The sequence below is a fragment of the Rissa tridactyla genome, chromosome 17, assembly GCF_028500815.1.
Source record: "Rissa tridactyla isolate bRisTri1 chromosome 17, bRisTri1.patW.cur.20221130, whole genome shotgun sequence".
NCBI classification, from domain to species: Eukaryota; Metazoa; Chordata; class Aves; order Charadriiformes; family Laridae; genus Rissa; species Rissa tridactyla.
Window position 1 is genome coordinate 271,726 of NC_071482.1, and position 21,041 is coordinate 292,766.

Consider the following 21,041-nt stretch of genomic DNA (forward strand, 5'->3'; position numbering starts at 1 on the left):
AGCCCCGCCCCTGTCCCAGCACCGCCACGCCCCTGGCTCAGGCTCCCGCCCCTCCTCCGAGCCCCGCCCTTTCCTCAGGCCCCGCCCCTGGCCCCGCCCCCTCCCCAAGCCCCGCCCCTGCCCCGGGGCAGACCCGCCCTTTCTTCAGGCCACGCCCTTTTCCCGGCCCCACCCCTTCCCCAGGCCCCGCCCCCTCGCGGCCACGTGCGCGAGCCCGGTCCGCCGGCCCTCCCCCCCCCCCCCCCCCCCGTGGCGCGTCGACACTCCGGTGCGTTTCCAATAAAGTTTTTTGTTTTCAAAAAGTCGACATCGTAAAAAAAAAAAAAAGACACCGCGTCCCGGGGCGGGGCTCCGGCGGCTCCAGGGTCCCTCCCGCCGGCGGCCCCGGGGCGCGCTGCGCCCCCCACCCCCCCTCAGTTCATGAACTGGGTGTAGCCCTCGGCCCCGGTGACGATGACGTCCATCCAGATGCGCATGGCCTCGGCCGAGGGGGCCACCATGTAGTAGAGGCGGTCGTGGGTCTTGACGCAGAAGGTGAGCGCGGGGTTGGGGCTCTGGGGAAGGGGAGAGGAGGAGGAGGGGGGGGTCAGCGCGACGGCGTGAACCCCTCCACCCCCCGCCGGCGTCCTGCCCGCGGCACCCAGGTGTGGGGGACCATGGACCGGCCCCGGCTGCCACCCGCCCGCACGGCAGAGGGTGATGGGGAACAGGGTGATGCTGAGGGGTCCCGGCTCCCACCTTGGCCGCGCTGCGGAGGTGGTCGTAGTAAACTTCTTCGATGGCTTGGAAGTAGATGACGCCCTTCAGCTTCGTCTCGTGTTTATCTGCCCGAGGGAAGGAAGCGGTGAGGACCGCGGGGCTGCGGGCGAGGGGGCGGGGAGGGGGCAATGGCGCGGGGCAGCGCGGGGACTCACCCACGTAGTAGGAGAGCGTGCGCTTCATGCGGTCGAAGACGAACCAGCGCTTCTTCCAAGACTTGATCTTGCCGCCCATCTTGACCAGGTAGCCCTTGCACATCTTCTCCGTCAGGATGACGTGGTAGCAGGTGTCCACGCTGTGGCCCGAGGACTCGATGTGCAGCCGCAGGTCGAAGTCCTCCTTGCGGATGGGGAGGTACCGCGTCAGGGGACGAGCCTGGAAAAGCAACACAGCCCTGCAAAGCCCGGCAGCGGCAGAGAGAGCCGCGTCTCCCCACCGGCACCCCGGGACGCCGGCGGGGAGCTGGGTCTCGCCGTCCGGGGCGACACGGGGGACCCCGCACCTGTGAGAAGTGCTTCTCCCGCAGCTTGACCTCCTTCTCCACCATCTTCTGCCGCCGCGCGGTCTCATCCTGCAGCCGCCGTTCCAGCTGCTCCCGGCGCCGGCGCTCGTCCTCCAGCGCCTGCCGCCGCAGCTCCATCTCCCGCTCCTGCGGCACGCAGAGGCATCAGCCCCGGCGTGGGGGCAAGGGGGCTACGGGGGACCTGAGCCATGGCGGGGACCTGCTGCCCGGGCGACCCGCTCCCCGCTCACCCGGGACTCCATCAGCCGCGACTTCTCCGCGTGCGCCTCCTTCAGCATCTTCTCCATCTCCTCGATCTTCCCTGCCTCCACCCCACTGGCACTGCAAGACAGCCGCGGGAGCTGCCATCCCAGCCGGAAGGGCCTCGGGCCAGCGGCATGGCCGGCAGAGTGGGATGGCCCTCCGGCCGGGGGAGGTGGCCACGGGCTTACCTGGAGATGTTGTCGGGCGAGCAGGCAGAGTTGTTGCCGGTGGAGATGCTGGTCTCCATGCTGTCCGAGCTCTCCAGGCTGAGGGTGTCGTACGCGTGGTCCAGCTCCTCGGCGCGGGGCCCGAGGCCGGGGGGACGGTGGTGGTGCAGGATGGAGTGATGCACGAGCCCGGGGAAGGCAGTAGAGAAGGGGGGCTGCCCGTGCAGGGCTTCCCACTGGGACTGAGCCTCGGCGGCCGCCTTCTGCTTCAGCTCCGCCAGCCGCCGCTTCTGCTCCTCGATCACCTGCTGACCTGCGCCACGGGAAGAAGATGACGGCGATGGCTGAGCGCGCCGTGGTCAGAGCCGCAGGGCGGTGGGTGAGGGGACAGTGCGGGCGGAAGATGCCACAGGCACTGCTGGAGCTGGGGCGGGATGGTGGGAGCTGCCATCACAACTCCCCGGTGAGCGCGGCAAGCAGCATCCCCCCAGGCAGGCGAGGGGGACGCGCGCCAGGCGGGCAGGAGCGGGCTGGGCAAAGCGTTAGCGGGTTAGGGATGCACAGGGCTGTCCCTAAGCGGACGCCGAGAGGCACCCGGGGTCCTGGGCTGGTCGTGCCCCTCCTACGCGTGGCAGAAGGTGCCAGCAAACAGCCATGCTGCCGCCTCTGGGGCTGCTCTAGGCCCTCCAAGCCGCCCCACGTCTCTACCTGGTAGATTGCCCGGCTGCGAGGGCTCTGCTGGGAGCGGCTGGGCTGGAGACACGCCGTCAGGCGGAGGGGTCGGGAGGGAGAGAGGGTGGAAGCGAGAGACCATGAGAGAGGCACCGTGTCCCGCCGGAGCACCGCCGCCGCCCTCGGCCGGGCGCCCTTCTCCATCGCCCACGTCTCCCCAGAGTCCCACCACCTGCAGAGCCCGGCCGCGGAGCCGGCGCTTACCCTTCTGCTGCAGGGCCAGCTGGCGCTTGGTCTCGATGTCCTGCAGCGTGGCCGCCAGGTTGCGGGGGAGGCTGCCCGCCGGGCTGGGGGGGCCCTGGGCAGGATGGCAGGCGGTCAGCTGCGGGGACGGGGGCTGGCACCGGGCACACAGGAGCCGTGGCCAAGGTGCCCGGGGACACGCGACGCCCAGCTCCCCCCGGCAGTACCTTGGGCGAGGGGCTGCGCCCCAGCACGGAGAGGTTGTGCTGCGAGGACGAGGGTGTCCCACTCTTCATCCGAGGGGTGAGGGCACCAGCGTCACCCTCCGTTTTGGCACGATAGACCTGGGCACAGAGACAGGGGGGTGAGAGGGGCCCGGGGGAGCTGCGAAAGCCCCCCTGGACGGATGGCTCCACCGTCGGCGGGGCCGAGCATCCCCTCCCAGACCCTGCCCCGCTGTCGGTGCCATCTTGGCAGGGGTGCAGGGAGAGGAGGCAGCGGCTGCCTGCCCCAGGCGTGCTGCCCGCTGCAGGTCTCTGCCCCTGCGTCAGCCGGGTGCCCGGCGGGAATGTCCCCGTGCTGCCCCGCAGCCTGAGCCCCAGCGACACGGAGCCGGGATTACCTGGAGAGGCTTGTGAGAGGAGTGAGCTTTAGCTGGAAGCGGAGGAGGGGAAGAAGGAGGAGAGAGAGAGGAGGAAGAGGTCTCAAAGCCAGCCATGACCTCCTGGTACCACTTCTCTAAATCAAGAGCCGGGGGCCACACAGGGCCCCCCGGCAGCTGCTGCTCCATCTGGAGAGAGACGTCGCGTGAGAATGGAGGGAGGGTGAAACGCGGCAAAAGGGACAGACGCACACAGATAGAGAGCTTGGAGCATCGCTGCCTGCGCCCGCACCGCTCCCCTAGAACCCCCCAGGGACCCCGGCAGCCCTGGGACCCCGTCGCTGCTCGCGGGGCCGGCGAGAGCCAATGGAAGCGCCGTGAGGGCACAGAGACCCCCTGCCCCACATCGTGGGGGTCCGGGCAGGCCGTGAAGCAGCGGCAGAGCAGCCAGGGGTGTGCGGGCGGGCGAGAGCATCATCCACAGCTCAGCCCCTCTCTGGCATCCCCATCCCTGCCCGGGAGAGCGCGAGGGCAGAGGGAAGGAAACGGGGCACAAACCTCTGCAGAGACGGAGGGAGAAGAGAGAGATGGAAGAGGAGGAGGAGGAGCAGCGCAGCCTGAGGATGAAGGAGCCAGCGGGGTGCAGCTCAGCAGGGAAGCAGCAGGGGCGCGGGGGCCGCCCAGGATGCCCGAGAGCTGCTCAACGGTCACGTACTGGGCAGAGAGAGGCAGATTAAACCGGGAGAAGAGGCTCCAAGCAAGGGCAAGCAGGCAGAGGGCAACGAGCAGCCCCCAGAAGAGGGTGCCCGGTCCCCAGGAGGAAGGGCAGCTGGTGGTGCCCGCCGCCCCGGTGATGGGCACCGGCTTGGTCCCTGCCTGCTCTGCATCGTCCCTGCCTGGGACTGGTGGCCAGGACTGGGTCCAACAGGCAAAGGGCCACCCTCCCACCCCCCTGGGCACCTGCTCGCCTGCCCAGCCCCACTGCTGCCACCCCAGAGGGCAAAGCCCGTCCGGAGCAGGCGAGAAGCGCTCCGGAGACCAGGCGGCTCCAGCCTCTGCTCCCTGCTCAGCTGCAGCCAGACGACTCCCCCAGCCCAAGAGAGAGGTGGGCTCCGAGCACCAGGGAGGCGGGGAGGCCGCTGCTGCATCCTCGCCGCCCGGGATGCGGCAGCAACCCACGGGAGCAAACCCGAGCATGCTCTGGAGCAGGTACCTCGTCGGCTGCGGGAGGTACAGCAAGCAAGAAAGAGCGCTGAGCGGCAGCAGGGGCAGCGGCAGAAGCTTTAGTGTCCGGGCTGGGGCCGTGCGCATTGCTGCAGAACCTGAAAACGTCAGACAGCCTCATGTACTCCTAGAAATCCACGGCGGAGGAGAAGGAGGAGAGTTAGACCCATGCGCTGGCACCACGGCGCTGCCCGCGGAGCGGGAGCAAGTCTCCCCGCGCGCCTGCCCAGCCCTTCCCTGCCTCGCTGCCCGCGCTGCCGCGGCACACGCCACCGTGCCGGGAGCTGGGTGCCCGAGCTGGGCTGGGCGTCCCCGCATCCCGCCCCACGCCTGCCTTCGGCGCAGCTTCACCGGGGACGGAGGGCTGTGGCTGCCCTGCCGAGGGCCCAGGCGCCGTCAGCCGTTCCCATCACCCAGATCTCGGGGTCCCCCAGGGTCCCCGGCCACAAGCCCTCCCCAGTGTGACAGCTCAAGCTGCTCCGAGCCAGCTTAAAATCCACTTCCTTTCTGAACCAAACAGGCTAAAGCCGGGGATTGGCTCTTTTTTGGGGAAGCCAGGCTAGCAGGACCCTAACGGATGCCGTCAGGAGGTGCGCAGCCAGCAGGCAAGGGGAAGCGCAGGGACACCTGTGCCACACGGCGAGGCACAGGGCGGCAGCGGGAGCCGGGATGCCCGGCGGGCTCAGGAGAGCACCTGAAATCGGGCGCTGAGCGTTAGTGGGTGCAGCCACCAGAGATCTAACTGAGAAATGCCGCGGCCATGCCATGTCGGCGTGCGCCGTGGGGATGCCCTGCTGCCCGAAGGCCAGGTTAGTCCGCGTAAGGGGTCTGGCAGCGGCTCGGCCAAGGGGGGGCAAGCGAGCAAGCACGTGCCGTTAGTCCCGTTACCTCTTGTGCCTTGGGGTAGGAGCGGGCGGCAGGAGAAGCTAAGGAGGCGGCTGCTGCTGGCAGGGGGCTCGGGGGCTTAGTTCCCTCCAACAGCTCATAAGGCTCTGAGATATGGAGGGTCTCCTGTCGGAGGGCAAAGACCATGTAGGCAAGGCGGGCACCAGCAGCCCAGCGGCGACAGCAGGAGGAGCGAGGGCAGCCTGCCATCCTGCCCCTCTCCCCAGCAGCGGGTCGGGCACCGCCGCGGGCCCCGAGGACATCGTGGCTCTGGCTCCCCGCTCAGAGCCGCGAGCAGGGCAACGGGGCCACCCCCTCCCACCTAAAAGCCTTTGGACGTGAATTGGAAGGACTCCCCCGTGCCGGCACCAAGACAGCCCCACGCTTGCGCTCGGGCAAGGACGGGACCGCAGGCAGTGCCTGTCCTGGTGCTCCGCAGCCGTGCTGAGCGCTTCCCTCGTGGGCGCTCGCAGCCCTCGCCGAGCCGCCGGCAAAAGCCTGGACTGCTCCAGGGCTCCCACAGCAGCCCAGCAGGGATGGTGCTGCTGCTCCCCAGCCCGGCCCCGTTGCCCTTCCCTCCCTCCCTGGCGACGGTCTCTGCAGCCCACGGAGGGGCTCTGAGCTCTCAGAAGGCGCTCGGAGCACGGGAGCCGCTGCAGGGCAGAGCCTGTCGTGCACCAGGCTCGTCCCCGCTGGCGACAGCGGCTCGGGGTGGCGGCAGAGCAGCCCTAGGGACCACCCTCCCCTCTGCCCACTGACCTCTCTGAGAGCCGAGGACATTTTGGGGAAGCTCCGGCCGCCTGTGACCAGCTGGTAGCGCCGCTCCAGAGACATGAGCTTCTCCTTCTCCTGAGCGCGGGGTGAGAGCAGAGGCAGAGGATGGTTATGGCGCCCTGTGAGTCCCCCCCAGTCTCAGCACCTCAGCAAGAGCCGGTGTGACCCTGTCCCCAGGGTCGGGGAGCGCACGTTGACCCCCCGACCGCCGCGTTACCTTCTGCAGGAGCTGCAGGATGCCGTTCCTCTCCCTGCCCAGGCGCTCGGCCTCCTGCGCGCTCTGCAGCCGGACCTGGGCAGCCTGGGCGTCCAGCGCGGCCACCCGCTCCTGGGGAGGGGGCAGCAGGGGTGAGCGCCCGCCCGCGAGCCGCGGGGCTCAGCCAGGGGTGCCGCCCGGCCGTGCCGGACCCGCTGCCCCCCTCCAGCCCTACCTTCCTGCGGGCGATGCTGCGGTGGCACTCAGCCCGGCTCTGCAGGAGCTGCTGGCCCCGCGCCTCCCGCTCCTCCTCGAGGCGGCTCTCCCGCTCCAGCTGCTGGAACTCCAGGTCCTCAAACAGCTTGGCCTCCGTCTCCAGCGCCTCCGCCTCCTTCGGACACAGAAGGGCACAGGGGGTCACTCCCTCTGGCCGGGCGCCTCCGCGTCCTGCAGGGGGGTCTCCTGCAGCGAAGCCTCTTGCTGTGCCCCCACGTCCTGCAGGTGCTGGCTGGGAACGGGAACCATGGCAAAGCCTGTCCCCGGTGCCCTGTGATGGCAGCTTTCCCTCTGCTCGGCACCAGCAACGGCACCGCCAACTCTGCCCGTCTGGAGAAGGCGATGGAAGCACCGGGTACCGGCCAGTCAGAGCCGGCACCCCCGTGAGACAAGGAGTTTGCCGCGGCCAGGGGCTTCACCGGCCCTCAGAGACGAGTTGCGCCTATCGAACCGCATCTGGGTGGCAAAACGCCACACGCTGGCATAACCACCACCACGTGGCCCCGCGTCACCGAGCTGGCGGGCGGCAGAGCCCCCGCGGACGAGCACCGCGCCGGACAAACGCCTGCGCGTCCTCCCAGCCTTCAAGCACCAGCAGCCCGCGGCCGGACTCAGCTCAGGGTCTGACGGGGCTGCCCCGGCAGAACCGCGCCGTGCTCCCCGTGGGGACACGTTACACCCTGCTCCGGGCGCAGCACGGCCGTCACTCCGGGGCACGGCGTGGCACCACCAGCGTGGCGGCTACCGAGGGCTCCCGCGCACCGGGACCGCCCCGTCGCCGTCGCTGCCCGCCGCACGCTGGGACCCGCGCCCAGCGCGGGGGTCCCCGACCCGAGCAGGCTGCAGCTCGGCGGGGTGATCCGCACAGCGAGGCAGGGCAGGCGCCGGCCACGGGCTGGGGAAGGTCGGCCACTACCGGAAAATACCAGATGCTGGGGAAAAAATGCTGCAGACCGGCGGTAATGTAAACCGACGGCGCGGTGTAAACAAACACTAGCAGGAAATAGCTGGGACCAGCCCCAGGAGGAGCCGACGGTCCCCCGGGCTCCCCAGCCTGCCCTCCTCTGCGGGGCAGGGTGCGTGCCCCGTCCGGGCGAGCGGCAAGCTTACCAGGACGGCGGTGCCCGGCGCCAGCCACCTCCAGCCCGGGTGCGACGCTCCCAGTGCGGCCCCGGCTGGCGGGGAAGAGCTGGCCTAAGCTGGAGCGGAGGGAGGTGGGCCATGGTCCGGGGGGGGGGTGGGGGGAGACACTGACCCTTCGCATCTGCTCCCGCAACTGCTCCCGCAGTGACTCGGGGCACTTATCAAGGTGGCTCTTCGACTCATGGTAAAGCGCCCGGAGTTGCTCTAGCTCCTTCCTCTCAGCATCAACCTTTGCCCTTTCCTGAATCGGGGGAGAATGAGACAAAACAAAAAAAAAAAAAAAAAAGAAAGGGAAAAAAAAGAAAAGGGAAAAAGAAACAGGAGAAAAAAAAAAAAAGAGAGAGAAAACACACTTCTCAAATCCACGCCATGCAGAAGCTGCAGAGTTAGAGAGGGGCTCGGCTGGAAAAAGAGGGGGCTGGCAGGGAGGAGCATCACTGGCTTTTACGGGGGTTCAAGAGAGCAACGGCCACGGGGAGCCGGGCCGGGCGGTGTTAGAGGGGTTACGGCCAGCCCTCGGCTTCAGCTGCGCGTTTCCACGCTGAAAACCCACTTACGGGTAGGAAAAGATTGATACTGACAGCACGGATAAAGTCATCCCCATCCTGCGAACGGCTGCACCACACGCACCTTCTGAACCACTGCTAACGAGCTTTGTTAATTGATGCTCACCATCCAGGATGCTGCCAACGAAGCACGGCAGGTCCCGCACGCGGGCTGGGGGACCACGGGCCACCCCCATCCATGGAAGGGGAGAATTGCCCGCGGGATGGCAGTGAAAAGGGGAGACTGAGGCACAGCGCTGCTGCTGGAGATGCTCGGGCTGCGCCGCGTTAGCAGCAGAGCAGACACTCGGTCCTGGCCCCAGCAGGAGCGGGAGGCGTCCCCAACCCTCCCCGCCAGCGCCATGGGGCAGCACGATGGAGCCCAGCAACGCGGGGCTGGCGTGGGGGGTCCCCTCTCGCAGCGCTGGCAGCGCCGTGCGGGGGCCGGGCGTTGGGAAACCCCACTCCATGCTGCGGCAGCGCCGAGACACAGGGATCCACGGAAAGGGAGGTGGGGGGACACGCTGGGGGGGAGACAGGGCTGGCACGGGTGGGCACTCCGGGACAGGGGCTGCAGGGTGCCCTGGGATGTCGAAGCGATGGCAGACTGCAGAGCGGGCATCGTTAGTGCAATTAGTGCAGGCTGGTTAGGAAAGCGGGCGGTTAGGCCAGAAGAGAGACGGGGAGGGGAATTTCCCTGTGCTCCTCTCCTGGCTCTGCACGACATTGCCCCTGGCTAGAGAGGACCAAAACCAGAACAAAACCCCCAAAACGCCATGGGGGCATGGCTGGCAGGCGCAGATGGCAGCTCTGCCCAGCCACGGGCAACCGAACGGCCAGGGCACCTCCAGCCACGGGGCCAGCCAGACCCCAGGGACGCTGGCACTGCATCACGGCAGCACAGAGCCGCAGCGGGACCCAGGCGTCAGCTGCGCGGGGCCACCAGCAGCAAGCAGCCGGGACCCGGCAACTCTTCCACCGCGGAGCAGCTCGCCCAGGGCCGTGCCACGCTGGCCACAAGGCTGCAGGATGGCCAGCAACCAGCAGCCAGCACCAGCGTGCCATGCGCGCAGAGGCACGGGTGCCCTCGGCACGGCTGGCAGATCACAGCAGCAATTGCACCAAACACGACTCCAAGGAAGGGGGCCGGGACCCCCTCCTTAGCCACCGAGGCAAACGAAACACCCGCACCGATTTCCTGGCCACCTCCAGCAAGCTGAACGCTACGGCGGCGGCCGCCGTCACACGTGAAAATGCCCAAATGGGCAGCAGAGCCCGGGGATGCCGCAAGATGCAGCCCCCTGGCACGGGATCCCCCACCCCGGGGTCGGCGCTGCCCGCTGCAGGCAGCAGCCGTCCGGGAAAGCCCCGTGCCACAGAGCCCCCTGCAAGACCCCTCCGGTGCGATGGACAGACAGACGGCGGCCGAAACGCAGCCCCAGCGCCAACCCTGCCCTCCTGCGGCAGGGCTGCGGGACCAGTGCCAGGCAGAGGGACGGACAGACAGACCCCCCCACGGCGCCAACCCAGAGGGAATGCTCCTTGACAGTTCTCCGCAGGGGAACACCACAGCGCGGGGCACCGCGGCACCGTCTGCGAGCACCGGGGTGGGCACGGCACCAGTGGGGAGCCCTGCCCCGGGGCTCACCTTGTCCCGCTCCTTCCGGATGCTGGCATCCAGGCCGGCGAGCTTCTCCTGCAGCTGCTGCACCGCCTCCTGCTCCTGCCGCAGCCGCGCCGCCTCCGCCTCCCGCTCACCCTGCAGCAGCGCCCGCTCCATCTCCGCCTGCGCCGGCACGGCTGCGTCACCACGGCTGCCCCGGCCGGACCCGGCTCTCGCCCATGGGACGGGGCGATGGCAGCGAGCCGTGGGGGACCCGGCAGGACGCCCCGTCCCCTCACCTCTCGCGACGTCTCCTGCAGCTGCTGCTCCAGCTCCTTGAGGCGGCCCTTCAGCTGGTCCAGGCGGCCAAGCGCGCCGGCACGCTCCTCCTCCAGCCGCTGCGCCTCCTTGGCCCGGGGACCCGCCAGCTCCTCGTGCTGTGGAGAGGGCAGGTTGGCATGGCACGGCACAGCACGGCTTGACACGGCGCAACACAGCGCGGCCGTCCCCTCACCTCGTGGTGGGTGCTCTCGGTGCTGCTGCACTCCTCCTTCAGGTTCTCCTCGTCCGACTTCTCCAGGCTCTCCCTCTGCCGCAGCTCCTTGGTGGCACGGCCCAGAGCCACGGCACCGCGGGGCACCCGCCGGCCAGCATCCACCTCGCCGGCCAGGAGCCGCTGCACGTCGCCCGCCTCGCTGCCGTCCGTCTTGCTGTACTCGGCACACAGGTTCAGGATGGTCTCCAGGCGCTGCCGCTCCTGCGGGGAAGAACGGTCAGCGTGGCGCCCGCCCAGCACGTGCCACCGGCAGAGCCCGCGGGACCCCGTGCCAACGGTGGGCGCCGGGATGCGGGCTCGTTCCTTACCCTGCCACATGCCACCACGGGCTGGGGACATTGCAAAGCCCGGCACAGCCCGCCCCGACCCCTCGCTAGAGCCAGGCACGCCATGAGCTGGAGGCGGACTAATTACAGGCGGCTGCCCAGCGCCGCCGCTATTTCCAGGCAGTGACTCAGGCTGCCCGCGCTGGGCGTTGAGTCAGGGCTGAGCAAACGGCCCCGGCACCGGCAGACGCACGGGGCAAACCCCACCCCGGCAGCTGCCGCCTCTATAAAAACTCCATCCACCTAAATATAGATGCGGTGCCCACAACGCCACGGCACCGTCGCCAGCCGAGGTGGCCCCGGCGGGGCTGGACGAGACGTGGAGGGTTTTGCGAAGCCGGGGGCGCGGCGGTTCCAGCCGTGCCGACCCCGTGGGTGTCCCCGGGCTCTGCGAGCCAGGGGTTTGTGCTCCCGCAGAGCTGCCGTGCACCGAGGGCCGTTCCTGGCCGTAATCCCCCCGGATAAGCCAGCAGGCTGGCAGCTGCGGCAAATCCCTGAGAGGCGAGGGCGGCGGTTTAAAGCAGCAAAAGCCGAAAGGCATTTGCAAAGGGGGGGATCCCACCCTCGAACCCCCAGGACCCCGGGGCTCACCAGGCGCTCCATCTCCTGCTCCCGCACCCGCTCCTGCCGCTGCCGCCGGTGGTACTCCAGCAGCTCGTCCTCGTTGTCACTGATCTCGGTGATGCTGTTCTTGCGCTCCCGCGGCCCCACCGGCGGCCGTGGGTCCCCCAGGGGCTTCCTGGGGGTGCGGGGGCTCTGCCGGGGCGAGGGCACGGCCGGGGAGCTCAGCCCGTACGCTGGGCTCAGGCAGGCGCCGAAGCTGGGGCGGCGTGGGGGGGTGTCCACCAGCAGCGGGGGTGAGGGGCTCCCGGCACCCCTCGGCTCCTCCGGACCCTTGCGCCTGGCGCGGGGGCTGCCGGCCACCTCCCTGCCCAGCCGGGGCTGCGGGGAGGGGGCGTCGGGGGCCACCCGGGGGCTGGCAGCCCGTCGCGACATGGAGGGGCTCAAGGGGGGCAGCTCCCGCATGCTCTCCATGTTCCTGCGGGCCGCTCGCGGGCTCTCGGGGGGCTGCAGCCGGGGGTCCGGGACCGCCCTGCCAGCGGGCTGCCGACTGGGGGCCGGGGGGTCGCGGAAGGGGCTGGGGGGCCGCTCCTGCAGGGTCCCCCGCGGCCGTGGCATGGCCCTGGGGGTCAGCCGGGGGCTGCCTGCCCGGTGGTCCCCGGGCCTCTCGGGCGGCCAAGGCTCGCCGGGACCCCCACCAGGTGGGGGGGGTGGGCGCTGGGGGGGCGGCTGCACGGCGTGGTTGTAGCTGGAGGAGCGGAGCGGGACGAGGGGGGGCACAGCAGGCCCCTGCTCCTGGCTGCTGGGCGAGGGGCTGGTGTAGCCACCGCTGCTGGCCGGGGAGGAGAGCGGGGAGAAGGTGGGGGAGGCGTTCTCATAGCTGGAGCCCCCCGAGGCGGCCCCGGGGCTGGGCGGGGGGGACAGGAGGCAGCGCCCACCCCCATTCACCACGGGGGTGAGGGGGGACCGGCCGCGGGTGGGCGTCTTCTTGCCGGCAGGGGACACCGGCTCCTCCAGCACCAGCGAGTCCATGATGTCCTGCAGGTCCTTCTCGATGGAGCTGACGAGGGAGCTGTGGCTGGGAGACCCCCGCTCGGCCGGCTGCCGGCCACCGTTCACCAGGGCCTCGGGCTCTGCAGGGACACAGAGGAGCAGGCGTCAGCGCGGCGGGAGCCCCCCGCAGCCTCTGCCCAGGCTGGGGTCCCACGGAGCCACCCGGCATCGCCCCACGGCGCGGCCTGGCAGAGCCGGCGCTGCGTCCCAGCCCCTCTGCCCCCACGCCGAGCTGCCCGCGCCCCACGGCCACTGTTTCCTGCGCCAGGGAGGAGGCCGGCATCCCGCCGGCCCCATCACCAGGGAGACAGAAACCCGATAACGCAGCCCAGCGGCCTGCTCCCGTCATCCCCGCGCTGCCGCCAGCAGCTCCCGGCCGCTCCCTCGGGGAGCAGCTGCCCGCGCCACCCGCCGGCACCCATCCCTTGTCCCCGGCACCCCAGCAAGAGGGCAGAGATGCGACAGCCAAAAGCACAGACCCACGGCGCGTACGGACCCACCGCCATGTCGCCCGTGGCCTCGCTGTGCCCCCAGCCCGGGCCACCCCGTCCTCCCGGCACGGCACCGATGTGCCTGTCACTCAGGGGACGAGCTAATAGCGGCAGGCGCGGAGCCCGGCCAGAACGGCGTGCCACCCGGGCTGCGTCACCCGCTGGCACCCGGCGGCTCCCCCGCGGCGGCCGGCAGCGCCCAGAGGGACGTGCTGCAGCCCTGCCTGCGCCATGCCGCCCGGTGCGGCGGGGCAGCGGCCGTGGGATGCTCGGTAAGCGCGGGATGCTCCACGGCCACGGCACCTCCCCGCGTCCCTCCTCCCGTCCCCCAGCCTGCCTTCCCGGCACACACGTGGCACCAGGCGGCTGCCAAGCTCCTCTCGCCGTGCCAGGGCGTGCCGGTCGGGGCAGGGAGAAGGGCTGCCAGCGCAGGGACCGCTGCTGGGGGTTTGGACATCCCCGTGAGCGGCGCCGGATCGCGGCGCAGGCGCTCATCCCATCGGCAGGCAGACACAGCAAGATAAGCAGCTGGCGAGATGGAGGACTGCAGCCGGGGAAACGGCCTTCGCAGCCTCCGCACGGCCACCCCAGCACGTAAACACCCGCTCCAAGGCAGCCGGGGGGGCCCCGCGCATCCCGCATCCCCGGCGTGGACCGACGGGCGACAGCTCTGCCGTGGCCAGGCTGGGCAGAGGCGGGAGCCATGCCTCGCCGCCCTCGCCGTTACCCTCTTCCCAGGAGGTATTAATCATTAACAAACACCAGTGCAGCTGCCATGCCGAATCAATGGCTGGCACATCTGCGGCCGAGCGCCAGCCCCACTCCTGACCGCAGCAGCCCGGGCTAGGAGAACATCACGCCGGCGCGGGACAAGGATCACCCCAGCATCCCCACCACCCCGCCTGGGACCAGGAGGGGTCACCTACTTGCTGGCAGCCCGTAGAGAGGCGCCGGGCTCCGTCCCCCTGCCGGGATCATGCTCTTCATCCACTTGGCCTCGGCGGGGTGGTTGAAACGGAGGAAGGTGGCCTGGCCCAGGCAGATGGTGCAGCCTGGGGAGAGAGGGCAGAGGGCTCAGCCGGCGAGGCAGGGGCCGGGTGCTGCCCGTCCCTGCGGGGCGTCCCCAGGAGGGGAGTGGGCTCCTGCCGTCAGCAGAGGCTTAGGGGGAGGCTGAAATCCAGGTCACTCCCCGCCGGCGCGGGCAGCGCGTGGCGGGCGCAGGCACAGCTGGGGTCCGCGCCGGGGGCCCGCTGCCGCCGGGGAGCTGGCTGCGCTCCAGGGCCTGCGCGGCCGCCAGCTGCGGACAAGACAGCTCCTGTCCCCGGCCGCAAAGTGCCTTTTCTTGGCCCAAAGCGGCAGCTCTCCCGGGGGAAGGCGGCCGGGGCAGGGGAGCGGGGCTGCACGGTGCCCGCTCCGGTGCCGCCCGCGGTGTCGGGGAGCGGCGTGCCGGCACCGGGGAGCGTCGGGCGGCCGGAGGCTCGGTGCCACAGGCACACCCCGCCTCGCAGCGCCTGCCAGGGCCCCGGGGAGCGGCTCGCCCCGCTCCGCTCCGGCAGCCGCGGCCGAAAATCCCTCGCCGGAGGGGCCGTGTTTGTCGAGGCAGCCGGCAGCCCAGGCCCGCGGCGGGGGGAGCGAGGGGCCGGGCGGCTGAACCGCCATCGCCGCCGCGGGAGCCCGGCCTCCTCGCCCGGGGGGGACGGAGCCGTGCTCCCCCCGGCAGGAGCGGCCGCAGCGCCCCGGCTCGGTGACCATCCCGGCGGCGACGCCAGCGCCCGGCCCGGCGACGGCTCCTCCGGCGGCTCCTCCGGCTCGGGGCATCACCGACCCCGGAGCCGGGCAGCGCCCCGGCCGAGCGGGGCACCCCCACCCCGCGCCCCGGTCTCGCAGCCCCGCGGCTCGTCCCGCCGCCGCCGGGCAGAGCCCGCCCCCGCCCTGCGGCCCCGCTGCCCGCTCGCCCTGCGGCCGCCCGGGCCGGGGAGGGGGGGGCTCGGCTGCCCCCGCCCGCACCCCCCCGCGGCTCCCGCCCCGCGCCCCGGACGCCCCGGGGTCGGTTCCGCCGCCGTCGCGTCCCCTCCGCGGCGGCCACGTGGCTCCCATTGTCCCCCCGAGGGGACGCGGCGGCAGCGCCCACGCGGGGGGGTCCCCGCTCCCGGGAGAGGCCGGGGGGGCGCGGGGGGGTGGCGCAGCGAGGCCGCGCGGGGGGGGACACAAAGGGGCTTTGGAAGCTGCGGAGGGACGGGGAGCGCCCCCCCCCCTCCTCCCGCCACGGACACGCGTGTCCCCCCCGCGCCGCCCCGCACTCACCGCCCCGCCGCCGCCGCGCCCGGCAGCGCCGCGCACCGCCCCCGGGGAGGGGCGGCGGGCGGGGACGGGGGGGACGGGCCTCGCCCTGCCCCGCCGCCCCCGCCCGGGGTCCGACCCGCCGCACCGGCCCCGCGGGGACGGGGGAGGCCCTGGGGAGGGACCCCCGGGGCGGCCCTGGCGGGGGGCGCGCAGGGCCCGAGCCCCGCCACGGCGGGTCCCCGGCAGCGATGCCCCGGCAGAGCAGGGTCGTGTTCCGCCTCCGTCCCCCCTCCCCAACCCGGCCTCGGCGTCCCCGCCGCTATCTGGGAAATGGGCGCAACGGCGGGGACCAAACCCTGCCCGGCACCAGGTGGCCGGTGTCGGTCTCTGCCCCCCGTCTCACAGCCCCGGGCGCACGGCAGAGTCGGTGCCCAAAGGCCGCCCGCATCCAGCACGTCCCCACCCCGCGGCAAGACGACAGGAGCATCCCAGAAGGAGACGCAATTGCAGGACGGACGCACAAACACCCCAATACCCGATGGCACGACCCTGGAGGATCCCGGACCGTCCCTACCTTGGGTGAGGCGCGTGGGCCGCCGCAGCGGCACCCCATCGATGGCGCAAGCGTTGCCGCAGGGGTGCAGGGTGAGGGTCCCCTGCACGTTCTCGATGTAGCAGTGCTGGGGCGCCAGCCCGGGGCCCTGGAGGACGATGTCCCTCGCGGCCGTGCCGATGGTGGTCCTCCCTGCGGTAGAGAAGGTGGCTCAGCATCCCGGGTCCGGCGTGACACGGGGACCCCCCAGCAGCCGGCACTCACCTTCCTCCAGGGGCAGGAGCGTGATGGCGGTGCTGAGCCGGCCGCTGCCCAGGCTCACCAAGTGCGGCTTCTCCGTCTGCACCTTCAGCCCCTTGCCCGTGTCGATCAGGTCCAGGGGGCTGTTCTGCAGGAGGGGAGGGATGCTTTTGGGTCCCGCGGCTGCGGCCCCGACCGGACCCCGGGCTGCTCCAGAACAGCAGTGCCGCAGGCAGGGAGCAGTGCCCGGGCACAGCCGCGCGCGGCAGGACAGTCCAGCGGTGGGATGCAGGAGCTGGGGCTCCATCCTGCCCGCCCCGGGGACAAGATCCCTGGGGCTTGGGCTGCGTCTAAGAGGATCTGAGCTGCCAGGCACTTATCTTGATTGGCTTTGCCACCGATCCCCTAATAGGATTGGGGCGAGCAGAGGCCAGAGGGCAGCACCGGCCGCCCGTGGCAGGGCTGGCGGCGGTGGAGAAGGCTCCCGGCCAGATCCCCATGCTCCCGCAGCCCCGCGCGCTCACCTGGATGATGGTCTGGACTCTGCGGGTCGGGCTGGCAGGGGCCCTGCCGGCTGCCTCCATGGCACCCGCTCGGAGACGCCGGGTGCTCTCGGGCACGGGCTGCTGCTGGGAGAGATGGAGGAGGTCGGCACAGGCAACCGCGCTGGGCTCTGCCGTATTCCTCCGGCACATCCCTGCCGGCAGCACGAGCCTCGCGAGCCCTGCCCCGCCCCGGGCCGGGTTTGCCAGCAAAGGGATTCCCCTCCTCAGCTCCGGCCCTGCAGCATCGGCCCAAAGCCGGTGAGCATCCCCACGGCAAGGCACACACCCGGGGAAACCCGTGCCAAGCGTCAGGCCGGGATGCGGCGCCAAGAGCCGGCGTGCCGCCTCGGCTCTGGGGAGCTGGTGTAGGAAACACACGCCCCAAACGCCGAGAGCGACGGGCAGCCAGACCCCGATGGCCACTGGTGGCCAAGGACAGACGAGCACAGCACCCAGCTGTCCCCAGCATCACCTGCTGGCTCGTGCCCGGCCCGCGGCACACCCCGGCACACCCACGTGTGCCGTGAGTGCCCGTCCCTGGCAGCTGGGCACACACCTTCGCTCCCGCCCAGGTGGCAGCAGCACCTCGCGGTGCCTGAGCCCCGTGTCCGGCACGCGCCGGGCTGGCAGAGCTGCCGCCCGCCGGCGCTGCCGCTCGCTGCCCTTCTCCAGGGGCAGGAGGCGGCTGGGGGAGGAACGATTTCCGTCACCCGGTGCTCACGCCACCGTCACAGCCCGGGATGCTCTGGGGTTACTAAATTTACCGTCCGCTGCTCCCCACGTCCCTCCCTTCCCTTCCGCCCAGGCCTGGCCAAACGCGGCTTAACCCTTCCCGGGCAGGCAGGGGCAGCGAACCGGGGAGCGCTCCCCCACCACCGCTAAGGACCCCGCTCCCGGGGCAGCAGGAGGAGCCCCCGGCCCCGCTCCCTGCCGCATCTCCCCACGGTCCCGCCAGCCCCGGCGTCCTGGGGGGTGAGGGCCCCCCTCCCCCCCAGCTCGGCCAGCGGCTGCGGGGGCGAGCGGGCGGCTATTACACACTGCGGAAAAAATGAAATACTGGAAAACACCAGGCGTGGGACGCAGGGCTGGGACGGAGCCCGGGCGGCTCCATGGGACGCCCGCCCCACGGCGAGGGCTCCGTGGGGCCCACAGCTGCCCCGCGGTGATGGGTCTATCGGGACGGCGGCTGCCCCGCGTGGGATGGGGGCCGCTGGGCTGGAGCAGGGGGACGCAGAGAGGCAGCCCCCCGGGAGCAGCTCCTGCCGAGGTGGGACCCCCCCGCTTTCCCTTACCTGCCACCCGGTGCTGGCCCAGGCGCCGAGCGGGACCCTCCGCGGCAGCGTGCCCATGTCCCCCGGGCGCAGGGCGGCAGCACCCGCAGACCCTGGAGCCTGGCTGAGACCCTGCGCCTCGCCCGCACCCAGGCCCCCCTCACATCTCCAGGAAGGAGGAAAAGCCAGGAGGGGCCGGGCTGCTGGATAGGAAGGGAGCGGGGCCAGGGTGGGACCCTGCGCTGGGTTAACCCCTTCCCGGTACGGCTGTGCCGGGGGAGCATCGCGGGGGACCCCCAGTCCTGCTGCCCGGGAGACGGGGACCCCCAGCCCTGCCGACTGGAGGATCTGTCCCCCTCCTGCTGCCCAAACCCCCTCCACCCTGCAAGCCCCCATGGGCTGGGGGGGGACCCCAGCGTCTGGCTGCTCCCCGACGCCCACGCTGCCGGCCCCCCGGCATCGCCCCCCACCCTGGCAGAGCCCCTCACCTGGCTCCTCACCGCCCGTCCCCGCGGTGCCCAGCCGGCCCTGCTGGAGGAATGTGGGGCGGGAGCGTGGCCGCCCCGGTCGGCGCCCCACCGCTGGGGCGGACAAGGCGGCCTTTCTTCTCCCGCCGCTGCCTGCAGAACGCGCCGCTTGTTCCCGCCGTGGGAAGCGGCGAAGGCAGCAAATGCCAAGGGGTCGGGCTCGGTTACCGCCAAACAGCCCCCGGCCCCCGTGCCCCCTGCGCTGGGCTGCCCGCTCGGCCCCGGCCTCCCGCAGGACAAAAGCCCCTTTCTTCTCCCAGCGCAGGCAGAGGCCTCACCTGGGAATACGCCCAGCCCCGCCGACGCCGGCCGGGCTGCACCGGGACACGCTGCCCTGCCGCCATCACACTCCCGGGGAGCCCCTGCACCCCACTGCCCGGGCGTCCTGGGGGGTCTGCTGCTGCCCAACCCACTGCTGCCCACCGAGACCCAACCGGGGCATGGCACGACCTGCCTCGCGCCCCATTGGCACGGCCGGGTGCCAGCAGCCGGTAGGCAGACCCTGCAGCCGCACGGCGTGCCACCGGCCAGGGCACGGCCAGGACGCAACCAGGGCACGGCCGGCCAGCCCACGCTGCCGAGGGGCCGCACCGGTGCGGCGGAGCACACACAGCTGGGCACCGTCCCCACCGTGCCCCCTCGGCGGTGCCAGCCATGCCCCGGGAGGGCACATGGCACCCCACGGCACGGCCTTTCCTCCCCGCCTGTGGGCAAGTGAGTCACGGGAGGGAGCCAGAGCAGCACCGCGCAGCATCGCAGCCTCCGTCCAACTTGGCCGCCTGCTCGCTCCCCATCTGCTAACGCGCTTAGGGCGCGCTCACCCCTTCCCACACCCTCCGCCCCGGTAAACAACCGGCCCTTCCGCCGGCAGCGGGGAAGGGGCAGCCCGTCTCCGGCACAAAGCCAGGGGGAGCAAAGAGCCCGCTCCCGGCCGCTGCCCCCAGGTCCAGGGCTGCCCCACGGCGAGCAGGGGAGACCCGGCCGGCTCTGTCCTACCCGGGCGGGGGGTGGCGGCGGGGGCTGCATCCCCGTTGCTGGGACGACGTGACGCTGCTGGCAATAACATCGCCGTAAATCAGCCGCCAGACAGCTCCGGCGGGAGCCAAGGAATCCCGGCCGCACCCGCTGATCTCAGAGCTCCCGGGAAGCGCTCCCGCACCGCCGCGGCACAGCTGCGCTCCGGCCGAGGCCCTGCCGGCATCACACCGGGGGATGCCCAGCACATGCTTGTGTCTGGGAGAGCACGCATCCCTGCTTTCCAGCACCCGACGCTCCCCAGGGGGAGCCAGCTCCAAGGGCTGGTGACACCATGCGCGGTCCCAAAGCTCCAGCACCGAGCCCAGCATCGGCACGAGCCTCTGGCCACTGCAGCACAGACAGGGAAACCACTGCCACTGAGCTCCACAAGCCCTCGTGAGGTCGCAGCGATGGAAACTTACTCCTCTAAGCCCTCTCGTAGCTAACGATGGCTTCCCACCTGCAGGGCAGGCACTCAGCTGGGAGCACCTGTGGCTCCTGCTAACGACGGCTGGGGGACAACGGCCCAGGATGGAATCGTAGTCGCCCAGGTTAGAAGGGACCTTTCAGATCATCAGGTCCAACCATCAACCCAACTCTGATCAAAACCCTCAGTAACAACACCTCTAAGCACTGTCTACCCATCTTCTAAAAACCTCCAGGGATGGTGCCTCAACCCCTTCCCTGGGCAGCCTGTTCCGGTGCTCGATAACCCTTTCAGTGTAAACGTTTTTCCTAATATCCATCCTAAACCTCCCCTGGATGGGTTTGGTGGGTCTCAGATCTGTCCCCGGCACAAACCCGCCACCCAGCCCAGCGCTGGCTGGGAGAGGGCCAGGGCTGAACCTCACCCCTCCGAAACGGGCATCGCTCTCCCTTCTGGTGTCTGCCCGTCGGTGACCACCGTCCCGTCGCGCAAACGAGTCCACCCTCGTCCACCAGCTCCGTCACCCTGCCCACCGCAGACCCGCGCACGGCAAACCCGCACGTACCAGAATTTGCCGAAAAATCCCCCGGGCAGCGCTGCCTGGTCTCCGAGCCGCCCGCCACGCTGGGCTGAGGAGTCTGTCCCGCTGCAGCCCCGTCCCGGTGCCCGGGGAGGGCCGGGGGCTCGCAGGGCAGGAGAGCAGGCAGCCCCTCGGCGCAGCAGCTGGAGACCTCCCGGGGCTGCCAAATTCCTGGGGATTTCTGGCAGCGGGCGAGGGGCCGCGCTCAGCCCGTCAGGCGGCCGGAATAAACACGGCCCCGGCGGGAGCGGGGTCCGGCCGGGCCAGCGCCGTTCCCAGGACCCCGGGGGCGTCGGGGCGGCCTCGGCCCGGCGCCGCCTCCCCGTGAGCCGCCGGGGGACCCGGGGGCGAGACGCCGCCCCGGCCTCCCGCGGCGGGTGGCGGCTCTCCGGCCTCCCGCTCGCCACCGGGGCCGGCCGCGGCTCCGGGCCCGCCCACGCACCCCCGGGGAGCCGTGCGGGGACGGGGGCGGCAGAGGGGCTTTCCTGCTCTCCCGCCGCCGCCCCTCCTCGGGACCCCCCCGGCAGGGACCCCCCACCGCCGCCCACGGCCCCCGCCGAGCCCCAGAGCCGCCCCGCCTGGGGGTCCCCGCGGGACGGGACCCCCCGCGCCGGGCAGCGGGTGCCCGGGGGTGCCCCCACCCGGCGAGACGAGCTGTCCCGGCCCCTTCGCCGCCGCCGCTCACCTTCGCTCCGTCCCGGCTCCGCCGCTGCCGCAGCCCCGTCCCGGCTCCGCCGCCCCGCGCCGCCGAGTCCCC

The 21,041-nt window shown here is 71.5% G+C and overlaps 1 protein-coding gene across 17 annotated transcripts; it reads right to left on the reverse strand.

Annotated features, from left to right (window-relative positions):
* Positions 1 to 269: 269 nt before the first annotated feature.
* PHLDB1 (pleckstrin homology like domain family B member 1) lies at positions 270 to 21,038 on the reverse strand. Of its 17 annotated transcripts, none has more exons than XM_054222912.1 (26): positions 20,970 to 21,038; positions 16,442 to 16,546; positions 15,942 to 16,065; positions 15,699 to 15,869; positions 13,768 to 13,893; positions 11,328 to 12,430; positions 10,369 to 10,611; positions 10,154 to 10,291; positions 9,900 to 10,037; positions 7,819 to 7,947; positions 6,523 to 6,678; positions 6,309 to 6,419; positions 6,077 to 6,166; positions 5,321 to 5,443; positions 4,422 to 4,559; positions 3,767 to 3,922; positions 3,230 to 3,397; positions 2,835 to 2,951; positions 2,629 to 2,722; positions 2,401 to 2,445; positions 1,714 to 2,005; positions 1,513 to 1,603; positions 1,262 to 1,408; positions 915 to 1,134; positions 739 to 824; positions 270 to 554 (listed from the first exon to the last, which is right to left on the reverse strand). In XM_054222912.1, exons 2-26 carry the CDS (start codon positions 16,499 to 16,501, stop codon positions 414 to 416), a joined length of 4,407 nt encoding a protein of 1,468 aa, XP_054078887.1. In that variant the 5' UTR covers positions 16,502 to 16,546; positions 20,970 to 21,038; the 3' UTR covers positions 270 to 413. The 17 variants fall into 17 exon arrangements, with proteins under 17 accessions (XP_054078887.1, XP_054078886.1, XP_054078884.1 ...); XM_054222911.1 differs by having other exon boundaries at positions 16,442 to 16,543; positions 20,970 to 21,036; XM_054222909.1 differs by lacking the exon at positions 20,970 to 21,038 and adding an exon at positions 17,755 to 17,981 and having other exon boundaries at positions 16,442 to 16,543.
* Positions 21,039 to 21,041: the final 3 nt, after the last annotated feature.